This window comes from Molossus molossus, unplaced genomic scaffold (assembly GCF_014108415.1).
Source record: "Molossus molossus isolate mMolMol1 unplaced genomic scaffold, mMolMol1.p scaffold_m16_p_5, whole genome shotgun sequence".
NCBI lineage: Eukaryota > Metazoa > Chordata > Mammalia > Chiroptera > Molossidae > Molossus > Molossus molossus.
Window position 1 is genome coordinate 85,600,921 of NW_023425388.1, and position 15,720 is coordinate 85,616,640.

Consider the following 15,720-nt stretch of genomic DNA (forward strand, 5'->3'; position numbering starts at 1 on the left):
GCTAAGAAAATATAATTATTAAATCAGAATGGAATAATGGTTCATACTTATTGAGAATATAAGTGTTAGATGCTTACAAAAATAACCTTTAAACCTCAGAATAATCTTCAAAGGTATTATCAGCCCCAGTTTAAAATGATGAAGCTAAGACTCAGAGTAAAGTGGAATTTAAAAACTAAGGTCCAATTCCAGCAATATTCTGGTGAGAAGTAGCTATGTCCTACCACCTCCCAATATAGCTTTGAGAATAATGTATTAATTTCACTGTTGTTTTTCTGGGACTAGGACTTTTTTCCTTAACCAGAAGGGGAAATTATTGGCATTATCTTAAACATTTACGTCCCAACTAGTTTTCTGAAAAGACTGAGTATCAACTAACTAAAATTTGAACATTTGGTACGATTATGCATAGTATCCTCCCCCTTAAAAGGTGGCCAACAATGTTGGAAAAATTTGGAGACACAAATTAAAAGCAATTTGTTTCCTGGACCTGGAGAGTATTATGCTAAGTAAAATAAGCCAATCAGAGAAAGACAAGTACCATATGATCTCACTTATATGTGGAATCTAATGAACTAAGGAAACTAACAAACAAAAATAGGCTCATACAGAACAGACTGACAGCTGTTAGAAGGAAAGAGGGCTGGAGGGCTGGGTGAAAAAGGTAAAGGGATTAAGAAAAAATAAATAAAAACTCAGACACAGACAACAGTATGGTGATTACCAGAGGGAAAGGGGGGTGGGGAGAGGTAGAGGAGGGTAAAGAGGGAATAAATGGTGATGGAAGGAGACTTGACTTGGGGTGGTGAATACAATACAATATACAGATAATGTATTATAGACTTATACCCCTGAAACCTATATAATTTTATTAACCAATGTCAACCCAATAAATTCAATAAAAAAGAAAAGGAAAAGCTGGTTAAGAGATACTAATAAAAATACATTAAAAAAAGGTAAAAGAAGCAATCTGTTTCCTTAAACCTTCCAGTGTTATAGGTGTAAAGCTATGCTTTGCAATGGAAATAACATTCTCTTTTCTTCCAAATTCATTTTAAAATGGCATGTTGGTAATAATATTGTACCTTTTCTTAGAGGACAGCTAGCCCTAACAGCAAAACACAAGTACTGATAAATATAAGTGGATACGCAGGCTAGGTGGCTTTATAACTGATCTCCTATTGTAAACATAGCATCCTATACTGCTTTCTACAAGAGCAAACACAAGGTAAGCCCAAACAATGGCATTTTCCTAGGCAAGCAGGAAAAAAAACCTTGAAAAAGTCACTTTTGGGTACCCCTAAGCATCTTAGTTTATAAATCATAAACATCCCTACACTAAAACATTTGGATATTCAACTACATAATAATTTTCAAATCAGTGCCCCTATTTGAATAAAGCTAATCACTTGACTCACTGGGAATACTCTTGAGAATATCACCAGGATCCTAAAGGCAGGGCAAACTCCTGGCAGCAAAGCCTCAAGTCACCAAAGAAGTAACTCTCAGGGTGTAATAGACACACGTGAAAAATATTTTTATTATAATAATGCTATCATGATATATAATTTTTATTGTATTTATATCTATATAGAAAGAGTTTTCCTGAGATGATTCAGAGCCCCATTAAGGCACTATGGCAGCAAGAAACCAAAACCAAAACCAAATATCCCCTGCAAAACAACAGCAGATCCTATACTTGACACACTTACTTTTCTTTCACTTCTAAAGCCTCTCCTTCCTTGTCTTTATCTTCATCAGACTTCTCTCCTTTAAGCATGGGTTGAGAAATTATATCATCCGTGAAAGAACTGAAGTAAGATTTGATAAACTGTGGAGATGGCATCAGAGGTTCACGATTCTGAAATTTAATATTCAAATACATCAAAATGAGAAAACACACCAAAAAAGCAGATACATTTATAGAACACTGAGAATGACTTATAAAAATTGGTATCTCTCTCTCTTTTTTTATCCTCACCCAAGGACATTTTTTGCATTTATCTTCAGATACAGTGGGAGGGAGAGAGGAAGAGAGAGAGAAACATCGATGTGAAAGACACACATCGACTGGTTGCCACCCGCACAACCCCAACTGGGCCCAGGGACAAACTGCAACTGAGGCACGTGCCCTTAGCAGGAACCGAACCTGGGACTCTCTGGTCTGCGGGCCGATGCTCTAAACCCTGAGCAAAACTGGCCAGGGCAAAATTGGAATCTCTTTTAAATAACAGAAATATTAGGCTGCATATCACAGGACAGCAGCAATGGTAAAACTGTCAGTCCCAGCTGCTCGAAGCAGTTTTTAAGAAAGAGGCTTTCCCCTCTCCAAAGATGTAAAATACCAAGAACTCTTAGAACCACTCACTAAAAGAAAAGAAGGTAAAATCTGGAACTCGAGAGGCAAATAACTGCTGAGTTAAAATTACCTCCTTCTCCTAGGTCTCTGTCCTAGAAGACGAGCATCCCAATTTACCACTCAAGACCATGTCTTACCCAGGTGCTGAAATGTTAAGTCCATATCCCACACACCTTCATCTGTCCTACAGTTGTCCTGTATCTGAAGATCTTCATTATAGTAAGCACCATTGAAAGCCAGAATGGAATCACATTTCCTCTTTGAATTAATACTTTTTGGAGTGGCAACCTTACTCATAATTGTATGAATATTTTGTTTCTCCTTACAGTACAATTAAGACTAGGAAGAGAGAAGAGGAAATAATAGCCAAAGGGCTCCCAAAATATATACTGGACCCTTTAGATACAAAATTCAACCAAACATTTTTTAAATGGAAATGAAGTGTTTTCAAATGTATATCAAATATCATTTCTGTTATTTCGATAGATTTAATGTCTGTATGTGAAGAAAGAAAAAAAGGGAATCTGTCTATATAGGTAAATGATCTAATCTAGGATAGATGAGATTGGGAAAGAAAACTGAACTGGAAAACCCATACCTTTATGCTCTCTCTGGGCAGAGATTCAGTATGGTTTAATTTAGGATTATAAAAATAAATATTTTAAGTCAAATGTTGACCCATCAAGTGGACAAATATGCCTAACTTCAGTATTTCGCTGAAGATTTCGAGTAGGAATATACAGTGGTAATCATTTACCACTTAAATGGAAAACTTAAACAGAAGTTTAAATAGCGCCTACTGGTAGCTGAATAATGTCTTTTAGTTTTTTCTATTTCAGCTTACAAATGAAGCTATCACCACCTCCCTGCCTCCTCCAGTTACAAATTTAAAATGAGAACAATGTTACAATTAGGTATCAAAGGAACAAGATATAAATTCTAGCTTTGCCAATTATTAGCAATGTGACCTTGCACATGTCATTTTCAGTTTTCTCATCTCTAGAATGGCAATAAAAACACTTGCCTTATTTATCTTACAAGGTTGTTTTAAAAATCAAAACAGTAATATGAAAAGTATTCTGTGACTTACAATGTGGCATACAGATTAGAAAATTCATGTGGAAAATGATTTGGAACCTATGTAAATATAGCTTAACTGTATTTTCTTACCATCTGCAATTCAACCAGTACAATTCCTCAACAATAACATTATACAAGTAAACACAAGGAAACTAGGTTCCTTCAAGATTCAGTTTGTGAGACTCTAAGAAGGTATTTTACAAAGTATTTTGAGGAACACCAGTTCTATGAAATGCTCAAGGAGAAAAAAAGATCCTTAGTTTAGAGACTGAGAACCACTACAGCTATATTCCTTTTAGAGATTCATAACACACCCTAGCACATGAAGGTCCTGCCATGAAGAAACCTGTTTTAACTGTTTATCTCAGCTATAAAAATGTTAAGTTAAAAATACAAACAGCTTGCTAAAATTAATTTAAAAGAAAAGCAAGTTATTATTAAAAAAAAAATAACAAATGCTAAATTACTGAAATTTAGCAGAAAATCTCTGGTGACATTCAGTGATGATTGTGGTACTCCCACGGCACTCTACTCGTATCTTCCTGTGACACTTCACCATATTACGTCTTTTATACTTATGGTCTCCCTCACTAAACTGTAATTCTATAAGGGCAAGGACCGAGTCTTAGTACCCAACCTTTTAAAATGCACAGCATGAGCCCTGGCTGGTTTGGCTCAGCAGTTAGTGCATCAGCCCTCAGACCAGAGACACCTGGGTTCGGTTCCCGCTAAGGCCTTGTACCTCAGTTGCAGTTTGTCCCCAGCCCCGGTTGGGGTTGTGTGGGTGGCAACCAGTCGATGTATCTCTCTCACATCAATGTTTCTCTCTCTCTCTTCCTTCCTGTCTCCCTCCTAGCTCTATCTGAAGATAAATGCAAAAAAAATGTCCTTGGGTGAGGATGAAAAAATAAATAAATTAAAAATAAAATAAAATGTACACCATGGAACTTTGTTCAGTAAATGTTTCTTGAATTAAACCATCTGTTACTGACTGCTTAAAACTAACACCCACTTATTTATGCAGTACAACTTTAAAAACTTTAATGATATAGAATAGGAATTGGCAAAGTTTTTTCTGTAAAAGGCCAGAGAGTAAATATTTAGCAAATATTTGTGACAGCCTCTGTCACAACCACTTGACTCTGCTGTTGTAGCTAAAAAGCAACCAAAACTAATGTGTGAGCAGCTGAGTTCTAATAAAACATTATTTATAAAAACAAATGACAGCCCAGCTGGTGCTGCTCAGTGGCTGAGCATCGACCTATGCACCAAGAGGTTGCCGGTTCGATTCCCGGTCAGGGCACATGCCCAGGTTGTGGGCCAAATCCCCAGTGGGGAGCATGCAGGAGGCAGCCAATCGATGTTCTCTCTCATCGATGTTTCTATCTCTCCCTACCTCTCCCTTTCTCTCTCTCTAAAATCAATGAAGAGAAAAAAAAAATAGCCCTGGCCAGTGTGGTTCAGTGGTTAAAGTGTCATCCCTGGGACCAAGGGTTCTTGGGTTTGATTCCAGGTCAAGGGCACATACCTGGGTTGCAGGTTCAATCCCTAGCCCTGGTCAGGGGGCGTGTGGGAGGAAACCAATCGATGCATCTCTCTCATATCAATGTTTCCCTCTCTCTCTCTCTCCCTCTCTCCCTCTCTCCCTCTCTCTCATACCTCTCCCTCCTTTCCACTCTCTCTAAATGAAAAAAAAAAAAAATCCTCAGGTGAGGATTAAAATAAAACAACAAAACCAAACCAAAAAACTGCAAACTAGCTTTGGCCTATAGGCCATTGATTGGCAACTCCCAATATAGACGAATTCTTTCAATATTAGTGAAGTAAAATACGGAACCCAGCTCACATTATTATTATTTTTAAAGGTAAGTCATAAAAGCCCAAGTTTAAAGGAAAAATAAATATAATCCAGATCTAATTGCAGTTGTTATCATTACCATCATGTCCAAGTTTAAGCAATATAAATTAGAAATGACCACTCACAGTGTATCCTCCCCCTCTATTAACCAACTCGGTTTCATTTACCTTGTATTTTTCTTTGGCTTTCTCTTTTCCAAGAAGTTTAAGAACTTTATCAGCTAAAAGCATGCTTTGTTGATTTTGGAATCCTTCTAATATACATACAGCAGTGACATCTAGAAATGGTGGGAAAGCAAGATAATTAAATTATTACAAAGATGATTAGCAGCATCAAATGGGCACAGTGTTAACACAGAAAGCCAAACTAAATTGATATCTTTATGTGACTATGAATCTCATTTTCAATAAACTGATTCTTAAACTTTAGTTTTATATACTCTATGACCAAACTCAAAGCTCAGAAAGTCACTCCACTTCTATGGGATTCACTTTCCTCATCTGTGAAGTGAAAGAGACCACAGTACATGATCTGTGATGGCTCTCACTCACATCTCATCTTTTTTATAGGCCTCAGTTATTCTGTGTTTCTAGAGCCATCTTCCCAGTGCCCTCAATTAAATCTACTTCAAAATACCATTTTCATCTGATTATACCACAGTTCAAGATATATTGGTTTGAAATTTAAAAGATCAGTGGTTCCTTAATCTCTCCACCTTTCATTCAAAGTACTAAAGCAATGGCTGGTCCCTTTTTCTGAACCCTATTTCTTACAATTCCAAATCCTTCCTCCTCCAAACAAGTCTTTCTGCTGTTATCTTTCCTGATAGTCTAGCTGGTGGCAGTATCAATGTCTTTTTCCCATTCCATTTCTATTAAAATCCATTTAACCTCCACTCTATAAATGATCTGTTAATAACTTAAAGATTTCACTCAAAACTCAGAATTCCCTTTTCCAAAGCAACACTCCTTCCTCCCATCACCAAAGTTCATGACACCGAAAAACCTCAAATTTTTCTAAAATGTTCTCTAAATCACTCTTACTGGTAATACAGATTTTAAAAATAAAACAGCATATTTACTTTAAATAATAATGTTATTAAAAATAATTATGGCTAAATCTTCTGAGTATTTATGGTTTTAATGATTAAGATTTAAATGTGCAGTGGAAAGCACTTTTAGACTGTAAAACTTATACTCTGGTTTAGCGCCATGTCACCCAGAAAAATGTACTTCAAAAACCCAGTGGTCTATGCCCTGGCCGGTTTGGCTCAGCAGTTAGAGCATCAGCCTTCGGTCTGGAGAGACCCGGGTTCAGTTCCCACTAAGGGCATTGTACCTCGGTTGCAGTTTGTCCCCGGCCCTGGTAGGGTCGTGTGGGTGGCAGCCACTCGATGTGTCCCTTTCACGTTGATGTTTCTCTCTCTCCCCCCCTCCCACTCTATCTGAACAACATATCAAAAAGTTTCCTCGGGTGAGGATAAAAAAAAAACAACAAAAAAACCCAGTGGCCTATACTCAAATTGAAGTTTCGATAGCAGACTATTTACAGTAAATACTAAAATTGGCAAATGCTTTGTACCAATTACCTAATTTTTAATTGAGTATAAAATAATGCTTGAAAAAATACCAAGGACAGACAAGAAACCAAATGTTTTCTTTAATGATACATCTCATAATTATTTCATATTTATACAGAATATTAACTGAAAATATGTAGGATCTTAGAAAAACTATCACTTACTAAAACCTCTTTTCTGATTTCTTTTTAACAGAATTACACTGATGATCATTAGTTGTCAAGTTTAAAATGTACGGTGTATAAACTCCAAATCTTAATACCTATTTTAATTTCATAACTGGGAACAGAGACAACAATACTCAAATATCAGCAATCTTAATTTAAACCAGAAAACAAAGTCTCAATTGGGGAAGGGTTGAACTTTTAAATAAAATTGATTTCTCTACTCACAGGCAGAATTTCATATAAATTTACCAATGACTTTATGCTGTTAATAATTTTCATATGGAAACACAAAAATATCCTCACCTTCTAAACATTCCTTCTTATTGTCTAGCTTCTCGTGGGCTTTTGCACGTCTAAAGAGGGCTTTCACATATTTGGGATTAAGTTCAACAGCTTTTGTACAATCTTGTGCCACCTCTTTCCATTTTTGCTGCAATTGAAAATATTTTTAAAAAGTCACACTAAAGGAAGCACTAAAATCAGTTTTCCAAACTTAAAAGGCTGAGTGTAAGAGTCCCACAATAGGGAAAAAAAAAAAATATATATATATATATATATGTATATGTATATGTATATGTATAAAAAACCTGATTTTTAAAAATACTAGGCAAAGGACATGCTTAGGCCATCTTTCTACCACCAAATCTACAAACCTACCTTCATCTATGTGCTCATATCTCCTTCCTTCCTGTTAGAACTGAGGAAGTGCCCCTCTTCATCACCTATGAACCTGCACTCTCTTCAGTTCAGGGACTTCACTGTTAGCCATTCTACCTCTCCTTCAATCTGCTTCTCTACTGAAATATTCCCATAAGCATAAAAACACTTGCACTAGTGTTTCCCATCTTTTAAAAACCATCCATTGATTGCATAAATCTCTAGCTTTTACCCCTTTCCTCAGCTTCTCTTTACTAACAAACCTCTATCTGATTTCATCTACCTCACTGGCTACTCCTTCACAATTTCCTTCACTGAATTCTCCCTCTACCTGACCTCTATATGCCAGAGTCCTCAAGGCCTCCCCTCTCTCCCTAGGTGATCACATCTAGTGTCCTGGCATTATATAACATCTAAAATAAGACGATTCTCATATGAATTGCTTTAGCCCAAACCACTCTCCTAAAATAGAGACATTTCTCAAGTCAACTATCTAATTAATTGTCTCATTCCTTCCTCAACCCACTATTATTCAAATCCCTGCTTCTCTTCATCCTTCACATCCAATGTTGTTGGTTTTCAGCTTTCCTTCATGTCTCACTGAGGCAACTACAACATCCTTAGTCTTCCTGCCTCCATTCTTGCCTCCTTCCAATATAGTCTTGACAGAAAAACAAAAGCAGTAGGTGATGTTCCTGCCCCTACATATTTCCCATTACACTCAGAATCAAATCCAAACTCTTCACCACTGCAAGGTTTTGCTTGATCTGACCTCTGCTATTTCTCCCAATTTCATTTCTTTATACTTCAGGATCCTTTATACTTCATTAATCACACCAAACTCTTTCCTGACTCAAAGCAATTACACATACCGTTGTATGCACCAACCCCACTTCTAATCATTCCTCTATTACAGAATCATGTGTCTTTCAAAACATTTATCAAAATGTCATTTAGTAGTTCATTGTTTAGCTATCCTCAAGTTCTATGCATAATTGTTTGCTTTTATAGACCCAACTCCTACCCTAATAACCTTCCATATGTGACACAGTCAGTAAAATTTAGTTGAACAAATAAATGCAGAGAATACAAATGCCCAATAAACATAGAAAGGGATGGTCAACTTCAGCAACATCTCAAAAATTGCAAATTAAAATAGTGAGACAATATTTTTCTTTTATCAGAGTGGCAAATATTAAGATTGATAATCACAGTCAGCAAGAATATTGGAGATTAACCATGCTCATCGCTTATATGTTATTGTTGAAAATAGGTATTGATGCTATCTTTTTATATTTCAATTTCTAAAAATTTTATCCTCCCAAAGTATGCAAAAAAAATAGTTACAAAAATATCTACTGCAATACTGAATATAATAGGGACAAGAAGAAGCAATCCAAATGTTCAACAATAGGGAGGTTTTCCATTATACAACCATATAAGAGCTACTACATATAGTCTTAAAAAAAAAAGGAAACAGCCCTGACCACTTTGGCTCAGCGGTTAGAGTGTTGGCCCGTGGAACAGAGAGTCCCAGGTTCGGTTCCCACTAAGGGCACATACCTCAGTTGCAGTTTGTCGTGCAAGTGGCAACCAGTTGATGTCTCTCTCTCACATCAATGTTTCTCTCTCTCTTCCTCCCTCTCTCCCTCCTGCTCTGTCTGAAGATAAATACAAAAATGTCCTCAGGTGAGGATAAAACAAAAAGAATGAAACAGATTTATGTGTGCTATGAAAAGCCGTACAAAGTATAGTGGCAACTGAAAAAATATGTTGCAAATAATGTGTGCAACAGAAACTCATCTTTGGTCTTTCCCCCCGCTATTTAAAAACTTTTAATTTATTGACTGGTTTCAGAGGAGGCGGGAAGAGAAAGAGAAACATCAATTTGTTGTTCCACTTATTTATGCATTCATTGGCTGTCTCTTGTATGTGCCCTAACTAGGGATCAAACCTACAACCTTGGCCTATTGAGACAATACTCTAACCAACTGAGCTACCTGGCCAGGGCCTTTATCCCCCTACTTTTGCTACTACTACATATATTGAGACAAAGAGTTTAAGAAATAGCCTTAAACTGTTGAGGAGAATAGGGTCACCAGAAACTTTAGCTTTCTGTATTATCTAATTTTATAAAATCTGATATATATAACTTTGGATTACATTTGTAACGAGCAAAACTAAAATTTGTTCTTAAGTTATGTAATTAAAAGATATGAAAACAAAACAAAAATCCTGTAATTTCAAGACAACTTCAAAAAAGTTATTAGACTTGAATGGCATTATCTGAAACATCATGCAAATAAAGAGATACAAAAAGAAGACAAAACAACCTCAGATACCTACCAACTGTTCAAAGGCGGCAGCTCTGTTTTGATAAAATGTGGAAAGGTCAACATTCTTCTCTGTAGGGCACAAACTGATAGCCTCCGTATAGCACTGAATAGCTTGTTCATATTTCCCTGCTTTAAAATACTTGTTGCCTTTGTTCTTGGCTGCTTGGGCTCTATCAAGAGAGTTCTGAAATGAGAGGAAACAATGATTAAATACTTAACAGTCAGGAATAGATTCAGATCAGTGATTAAATGATAAACTAAAAGAAGAAAAATGGGAGGGTAGAATGGCTCTTTAAAATGCAAGTCACTTTATATAAATATCTTCAGGGGATAGTCGTAGTAATGAGACTGCTAAATCAAAAGGTTTATATATTTTTATTCCCAAAAAAAGGCTGTAGTGATTTAATGTACCACTTTCCTGCCGGCAACTGATGTGATCACTATCTTTTATTTTTCCAGTATAATGAGTATAAAACTGGTTCTTAATCAGGGGTTATTTTACCTTCTAGAGCACTTCTGACAATGTCTGAAGACATTCTGACTACACAACTGAGGGCAGGGTGAGCTACTGGTACCTAGTGGACAGATATCCTAGGGATGCTTCTAACATTCTACAATGCACAGGGCTGTCCCCCACAACAAAGAATTGTCACATTCAACATGTCAATAATGCCCTGGCCGGTTTGGCTCAGCTGTTAGAGCGTGGGCCCGCAGAACAATGAGTCTCGGGTTCGATTCCAGTCAAGGGCATGTACCTCAGTTGCAATTCATCTTCAGCCCTGGTTGCGGGAAGCAGCCACTAGATGTGCTCCTTTCATGTCAATGCCCACCCCCCCCATCTGAACAAAAAAAATGGAGAAATGTCCTCGGGTGAGGATAAAAATAAATAAAATAAAAAATAACAAAACAAAATGTCAATAGTACCAAGTTTGAAAAATTTGGGTGTAAACTAATATTACAATATTTTCTTAATTTTAATTTTCCTCATTATTAATGAACTTGAAATTTTTCATGTTTATTGGCCATTTAGCTTTCTTATTCTGAAAACCATTTATTCATGCATGCAACTGCTATTTTTCTATTAGACTGTTAACAGGACAGACACCAGAAACACTGTCGTTTTCATTACAATTATCCCAAATCTACTGTTTGCTCATCAATACATTTTTTAGATCCTTTATCTCAGGGTCTGATTCCTGGAAAACCCAACTTACAATAAGAAAGCGTTAGTAGTTAATAGCCATTGAGGACAGTTATAAACATGTCAATCAACATATCTTTGTAGACAGATCTAGTTGTCCAGGGTGTGGCTACTGGGTCCAAGAGCTTTGTGTCATGTCTCTACCCAAATCTCTGTTTGTCAACACCATCCAAGTTTAACAAATATGTGACTATGAAAGAATCCATGTATCTCCAACAGGTAAGCACTTACAAACCAAAAGCAGAAGTGGCTACTCCCTCAAACAACTTACAGGGGCTTTGAAAGCTAAATTGCTTAGGGACCAGGGCATCTCGGTCACAAAAAGATAACAACCCTTTTTTCTATCTGTTCTTTTCTCCCTTACTGTTGCTTCATTTTTCTTTGCAGCTGTTTGTGCCATTTACTTTTTGTTTACAGCTATTTTTTTAAAGTGTAGTGTGCAAAGAAGAATTTAAAGAAAACTAACCTCAGAATATTAAAATTTTTTTTTCTTTAGTGAGTTTAGAAAGAAAGGAAGGGAGAGGGAGAGATAGAAACATCAATGAGAGAACATTGACAGGCTGCCTCCTGCATGCCCCTCACTGTAGATTTGGCCCACAACCTGGGCATGTGCCCTGACCGGGAATCAAACCAGTGACCTCTTGGTGCATGGGGCAATGCTCAACCAATGAGCTACACCAGCCAGGCAGATCGGAATATTAAAAAGCTAGCTTAAACCAGTGTCAGCAAGGGACATGCATATTTTATTTATTTATTTTTTAAATATATTTTTATTGACTTTTTTTGTTTTAGAGAGAAAGGAAGGGAGAGAGAAAGAAACATCAATGTGAGAGAGATACATCGATCAGCTGCTTCCTGCATGCCCCATACTGGGGATCAAGCCCACAACCTGGGCATGCGCCCTGACCAGGAATCGAACCGGCAACTCTCAGTACATGTGATGATGCTCAATCCACTGAGCCACAATGGCCAGACAAGACACGCATATTTTAAAAGTAGGATGTTGGCCCTGGCTAGGTTTGCTCAGTGGTTAGAGCATAGGCCCGAGGACCAATGAGTCGCGGGTTCAATTCTAGTCAAGGGAATGTACCTTGGTTGCAATTCATCCCTGGCCCTGGTCAGGGTCATGTGGGAGGCGGCCACTCGATGTTTCTCTTTGTCTCTTTGTCTCTATCTCTCTTCCTCTCCCTCCCTCCCACTCTATCTGAACAAAAAATGAAAAAATGTCCTCAGGTGAGGATAAAAAATAAAATAATAAAATAAAATAAAACTAGGATGCTGGAGGATGTAAGAAACCAAATAAAACACAAATTAATAGATAAATATAAAATCTTCCATTTGTCAATACATTTAATCATCTTCCATAAACGTTGACAGTAAAATCCTTGGCACAAAACATCTATAATAGAAGACAACTAGGAATCCCTTAGGTAACTATGGACTCGGGGGAAAGGAACTATTAAGGTGATTGCTAAAAAACAGCATTTGAAACAACCTCAACATTCCTTCCAGTCCACTGGAAGGAATGGGGTGGGGCTGTGTCAGCCAGGAGTGAGGATCCCCTATGTCCAGAGATAAATGACAAGCATACCTTGCTTTTCTTCCATGAGACCACAGTGTCAGGAATTGATAACATAAAGGAAAATTAACAGCATAAAAGAGAGGTACCAAACTCAAAGAGAAAGCCAGTATTTATGAAAGAATAAACCAAGCAAACAGAAAATTTAACATCAGAAGAATATAAGGCTGTTAGTCATTTTTAAAAAAGACTGCTTTTATTTTTATTTATTTTTAATCCTTACCCGAGTATATTTTTCTATTTATCTGCAGATAGAGTGCGAGGGAGATAAAGGGAGAAAGGGAGAGAGAGAGAGAAACATCGACATGAGAGGAACATACTGACTGCTTGCCTCCCGTACGACTCTGACCAGGGCTAGGGAGGAACTGCAACTGAGGCACGTGCCCTTGGCTGGAATCGAACCCGTGACTCATTGGTACATAGGCCGACGCTCTACCACTGAGCCAAACTGGCCAGGGCAAAATAGGGCTGGTTTGAAAGAGCACCAATTAGACATCTTGAAAATTAAAAAAGATTGCCCTGGCCGGTTTGGCTCAGCAGTTAGAGTGTCGGCCCACAAACCAATGAGTCGTGGGTTCAATTCTGGTCAAGGGCACATACCTTGGTTGCGATTCGTCCCTGGCCCTGGTTGGGGTCGTGTAGGAGGCAACCACTCATATGTTTCTCTCTCTCTCCCCCTCCCCACCTCCCACTCTAGCTGAACAAAAATGGGGGGGAAAAAAGGTCCTCAGGTGAGGATAAAAGAAAAAAAGATTACAATTAATCCAATAGATGGATTGTATATTAGAACAGTCGTAACTAAGGAGCCAAGAAAGTCTGCCAGAATGCAATAAAAAAAAAAAGAGGACAGATAGAGGAGTGAGAAGTTTGGAGGAAAAGTTAAATGGCATGGGGTATAAATCCAGAAGTTCCAACATCTGTCTGTCTGAAGTTTAGAAGGAAAGGCATCCAAAGGATTATATAAGGAAACATTAGAACCAAACTGGTGTCAGACTATCACCAACATCGTACTAAAAAAACACTGAAGTAACAGCTTCAAACTTAAAATCGTATACCTAGCCAAACTAACATATGTGGCTGAACACAAGAACAGAAATAGAAGCCTGCAGCTTCTTACCACTAAAAATAAACCCCTAAGTGAGACAGATGATCAATACAACAAAAAGCAGGTGGGGGTGGCATTAAGGAAGAAACAAAAAGGATACTTAAGGTAGGAACATGAAATATGTCAGTAATAACAGAAAATGTAAATAGGTTGAATCTCCACTTAAAAATTTTTTCAAAGTATTTAAAGTAAAAAATAACTACATGCAGCCTATACGGCATGACCTAAAACAAAATGACAAGTCAAAAAAGGATGTAAAGTCAGTATTAAATAAAATACCACTCAGAACTTGGAGCACAGAATAGCAGTTTCATTGGTAAAAAGTACAGTCTGCCAAGAAAACATCAATCATGGACCCTGTGTGCTTAATAAAACTTCAAATTTGCCCAGCAAGGCTAGTGTGGCTCAGTGGATTGAGCATCATCCCATGGACTGAGAGGTCCCGGGTCGATTCCCTGCCAGGGCATGTGCCAGGGTTCCGGGCTCAATCCCCAGTAGTGGGTATGCAGGAGATAGCCGATCAATGTATTTCTCTCACACTGATGTTTCAATCTCTTCCTTCCTCTCTTAAAAAAAAAAAAAAAAAAATCAATAAAAACATTTTTAAAAAATCAATAAAAACAAAAAAAATATAAAACTTCAAAATAATGAAACAATTACTTTTGACACTAAATATAAAAAAGGAAAACATTGTTTCCATTTCTTGCAAAAAGTTTACAATGTTGCTAAGTCACTGAGAACATGGCTAATGCACATCTTAAAATACTAAGAGGTCTGGCCCTGGCTAGTATGGCTCAGTAATTAGATTGTCGGCCCAAAGACCAGAGACCCAAGTTCGGTTCCCACTAGGGAACGTACCTCAGTTGCAGTTTGTCCCAGTCCCCGGTTGGGGTCATATGGATGGCAGCCAGTTGATGTACATCTCTCTCACATTGATGCTTCTCTCTCTCTCTCTTCTTCCCTTTCTCCCTCCTGTTCTCTCTGAAGTTAAATGTACATCCGATAAAAAAAAGTAACAAAAGAAAACACTAAGGTCTATTTATATAGAAAATAATGTGGCATGGAATACTACTGAGCTATAAAAAAGAAAATCTTATCTTTTGTGACAGCATGGATGGACCTGGAGAGCATTATGCTAAGTGAAATAAGCCACAGAAAGATGCACCATACGATTCACTAATAACACTCATATATGGAATCTAATGAACAAAATGAACTAACAAGGAAAACAGAGACTGACTCATAGAGAGCAGGCTGACACCTGGAGGGGAGGGGCCTCAGTGGTAAGTGGTGGAGGTAGAGGGATTGAGCAAAATATGAAAAAAAAAAAAAAAAAAAGAATGTGGCATATGAAATGCATGTGAGAAGTATGTTTGACTGCAAACATACTGATTTATTTAGTATTTTTACTAAAGATTTGCAGATCAAATAGAACATTCTCTGGGCAGAGTAATGACCTTGTTTTATTAGCACAAACAAGAAATAAACTCTTTCCAGTCTACTAGAAGTTAAAGGCTAAATGATATCACACTGAGCATAAGGAGAGGCAGTCACAGCAAGGGCTGACAAATTAAAAGGATACAGAGAAACTTGCAAGGCTTTGCTTAGAAATATAGATACTTCTTATTTTTTATTGAGCAAAGTCTAAATCAACCTAAAATCAAGCAAATGAATCTTTCAATTAGCTATTTCCCTCCATTTGGTCAAGTTTTATAAGTTTCTTTTTAAAAATTATTATAAATTCTTTAACTCCTAAGGCCAAAATCAGAATCTGCTAATTTTCTTTCCTTATTGTACTG

The 15,720-nt window shown here is 37.3% G+C and overlaps 1 protein-coding gene across 1 annotated transcript in view; it reads right to left on the reverse strand.

Annotated features, from left to right (window-relative positions):
* Positions 1-15,720, reverse strand: part of TOMM70 (translocase of outer mitochondrial membrane 70) — a 36,478-nt gene that overhangs the window by 14,988 nt on the left and 5,770 nt on the right. Inside the window, exons 2-5 of the mRNA XM_036243354.1 lie at positions 10,047-10,220; positions 7,347-7,473; positions 5,465-5,574; positions 1,713-1,861 (exon numbers count right to left, since the gene is read on the reverse strand). Of these exons, the coding sequence (XP_036099247.1) occupies positions 1,713-1,861; positions 5,465-5,574; positions 7,347-7,473; positions 10,047-10,220 (560 nt within the window). The remainder of the gene's footprint in view (positions 1-1,712; positions 1,862-5,464; positions 5,575-7,346; positions 7,474-10,046; positions 10,221-15,720) is intronic.